The sequence below is a fragment of the Penaeus chinensis genome, chromosome 32 (assembly GCF_019202785.1).
Source record: "Penaeus chinensis breed Huanghai No. 1 chromosome 32, ASM1920278v2, whole genome shotgun sequence".
NCBI lineage: Eukaryota > Metazoa > Arthropoda > Malacostraca > Decapoda > Penaeidae > Penaeus > Penaeus chinensis.
In genome coordinates this window covers 21811874-21814373 of record NC_061850.1, presented here as the reverse complement: position 1 = coordinate 21814373, position 2500 = coordinate 21811874, and the positions used below count along the sequence as shown (strand labels likewise).

Below are 2500 nucleotides of genomic sequence, written 5' to 3'. Positions count from 1 at the left end.
GAGACAGGTTTTTGTCATTACTAAGATTCCTCCACTTTGCTGATAACAGTCATCCTAATGCTAATGATAAATTTTGGGAAATACGTGAATGCTTCACAATGTTGAAAGAAAGATTTGCAAAATTTTTCCATCCCTTTCAACGTCTTGTATTGGATGGTTCGTTTACACTTTTTCGTGGTCGTTTAGCCTTCAGACAGTATATTCCTAGTAGGAGGCATAGATCTGATACTAAAATTTTCGTTCTTTATGATTGTGAAACAGGATATGTACTTGACATGATATTATGCACTGCAGGTGATTCTGACCTCAAGAATGACTCGCATGGATTCTCTGCTGAGATGGTGAAGAAAATGATGGATCGTTACCTAGGTGGGAAGCATATCCTTTACTCCGATGATTTTAAGACCTCCCCAAGCCTTACAGAATTCCTTGGAAAAAACAGGTCATGTGTCACAGTACCTGCAGATAAGGAACAACAGCAAGAGTTTGCAAAAGTTATTCATAGTGAAGGTCAACTGCAGAAGGCTGACAAGTTGCTTGCTATATGCAGGCAGGACAAACATGCAGTAAATGTACAAACCATTAATCAAAAGGGAGACATGGTAGATAGTTGTAAGAAGGACAAAACAACAGGGAAGCCTATCATGAAACCTGAAACTGCATTGGATTATGGTGTACGGATTTGCCAGGTTGACAAAAGTGATTTGATGGTTGGCAGCATTGAATGTGTTCGCCGTACTGTGAAATGGTACAAAAGAATGTTTTTACATTTAATGGACATCACAGTCCTCAATTCATATAACTTGTATGTGGTAAAAACTAGCAAGAAGGTATCACTTAGAATCTTCAGCAAAAGACTCATTGAACAGATTTTGGAAACATATGGCGTGGTGCAGAGAAGGGCAAGAGGTTGCTCGCAAGCTGGCCTCCCAGACAGACTCCTTGGTCGAGATTATATAGCCCGTCATTTCCTTGAAGCTCTGCCACCCACTGCTGGGAAACCCAAGGCACAAAGACAGTGTCATATTTGCAAAAATACAACAAAGCGAGCTGGCCGGCGCAAAGATGTCACAACATGGTGTAAAGAATGTGGTGTAGCCTTGTGCATAAGTTGTTTCAAGGAATACCATACACTAAAAATATACTAAAGTGTAAGGTAACTGTCTCTGCTGAATAAGTTGTGTAATACAAAATACCAACACAATAACAAGCTTAAAAGCTCATTCCAAGTGTCCCTAACCACCATCACCACCTACACACACTACTGAGTCGCCAACCACCACCTTGCCACTGATGATGCACTGAGTACCGGCTGAGCCTGCCACACTCATTTTGTCCCATGTGCTGCAGGATGAGAGTAAGTACATGCATCTTTTTTTATAACATACTGTAATATATTTTTAAGGTGTAAATGATTTCTATAATACTTTATTTTCATTTAATTGTAGGTGTCTGTAAGGTGTGCCGTGCATTATTATTATTAGTGTTATTATTATTATCATTAAAAAAATTATTTATTCTTTCCAATAGAAGAGGACACCCGATAACTACACAATTTAGTTAACCTTTTCTGTTTAATCTGACAGCAACAAAAATATGCTTGCAGCAAATACACTCCTTGTCATTATGTGAACAAATAAACAAACAAACAAAAAAAAAGATTATTCATGGAAGGAGGTTAAGCAGATGAAGCCAGGATAAAAATTGATGAAAGTCAAGACCAATGAAGGGGTGATGATTATCTGATAAGTTTTGCTTTTCAGCAAAATTCAGTAAGAGTGAGAGAGTGAGAGAGTGAGAGAGTGAGTAAGGGAGTAAGGGAGTAAGAAAGTGAGAGAGTGAGAGAGTGAGAGAGTGAGGAAGAGAGTGAGAGAATGAGGAAGAGAGTGAGAGAGAGAGTGAGGAAGAGAGTGAGCGAGAGAGTGAGGAAGAGAGTGAGCGAGAGAGTGAGCGAGAGAGTGAGGAGGAGTGTGAGCGAGAGAGTGAGGAAGAGAGTGAACGAGAGAGTGAGCGAGAGAGTGAGCAAGAGAGTGAGCCAGAGAGTGAGCCAGAGAGTGAGCCAAAGAGTGAGGAAGAGAGTGAGCCAGAGAGTGAGGAAGAGAGTGAGAGAGTGGTGAGAGAGTGAGCCAGAGAGTGAGGAAGAGAGTGAGAGAGTGGTGAGAGAGTGAGCGAGAGAGTGAGCGAGAGAGTGAGGAAGAGAGTGAGGAAGAGAGTGAGCGAGAGAGTGAGTGAGAGAGTGAGGAAGAGAGTGAGTGAGAGAGTGAGGAAGAGAGTGAGCGAGAGAGTGAGCTAGAGAGTGAGGGAGAGAGTGAGCGAGAGAGTCAGGAAGAGAGTGAGCGAGAGAGTGAGGGAAAGAGTGAGTGAGAGAGTGAGCGAGAGAGTGAGCGAGAGATTGAGCGAGAGAGTGAGCGAGAGAGTGAGCGAGAGAGTGAGCGAGAGAGTGAGAGAGAGAGTGAGTGAGTGAGAGAGTGAGTGAGAGAGTGAGTAAGAGAGAGTAAAA

At 42.3% G+C, this 2500-nt stretch overlaps 2 protein-coding genes across 5 annotated transcripts in view; both read left to right on the top strand.

The window, feature by feature from the left end:
* LOC125042577 overlaps positions 1-2500 on the top strand; it is an 18833-nt gene that overhangs the window by 12570 nt on the left and 3763 nt on the right. For 3 of the 4 annotated variants that reach the window (XM_047638299.1, XM_047638296.1, XM_047638298.1), the window contains exon 5: positions 1-1357. This exon is cut by the window's left edge and continues 797 nt beyond it. The gene's annotated coding sequence lies outside the window, so the exon portion shown is untranslated. The remainder of the gene's footprint in view (positions 1358-2500) is intronic. The other variant, XM_047638297.1, reaches the window with a different exon arrangement.
* LOC125042466 (piggyBac transposable element-derived protein 4-like) overlaps positions 1-2500 on the top strand; it is a 6309-nt gene that overhangs the window by 151 nt on the left and 3658 nt on the right. Inside the window, exons 2-4 of the mRNA XM_047638103.1 lie at positions 295-1102; positions 1351-1357; positions 1449-1459. Of these exons, the coding sequence (XP_047494059.1) occupies positions 295-1102; positions 1351-1357; positions 1449-1459 (826 nt within the window). The remainder of the gene's footprint in view (positions 1-294; positions 1103-1350; positions 1358-1448; positions 1460-2500) is intronic.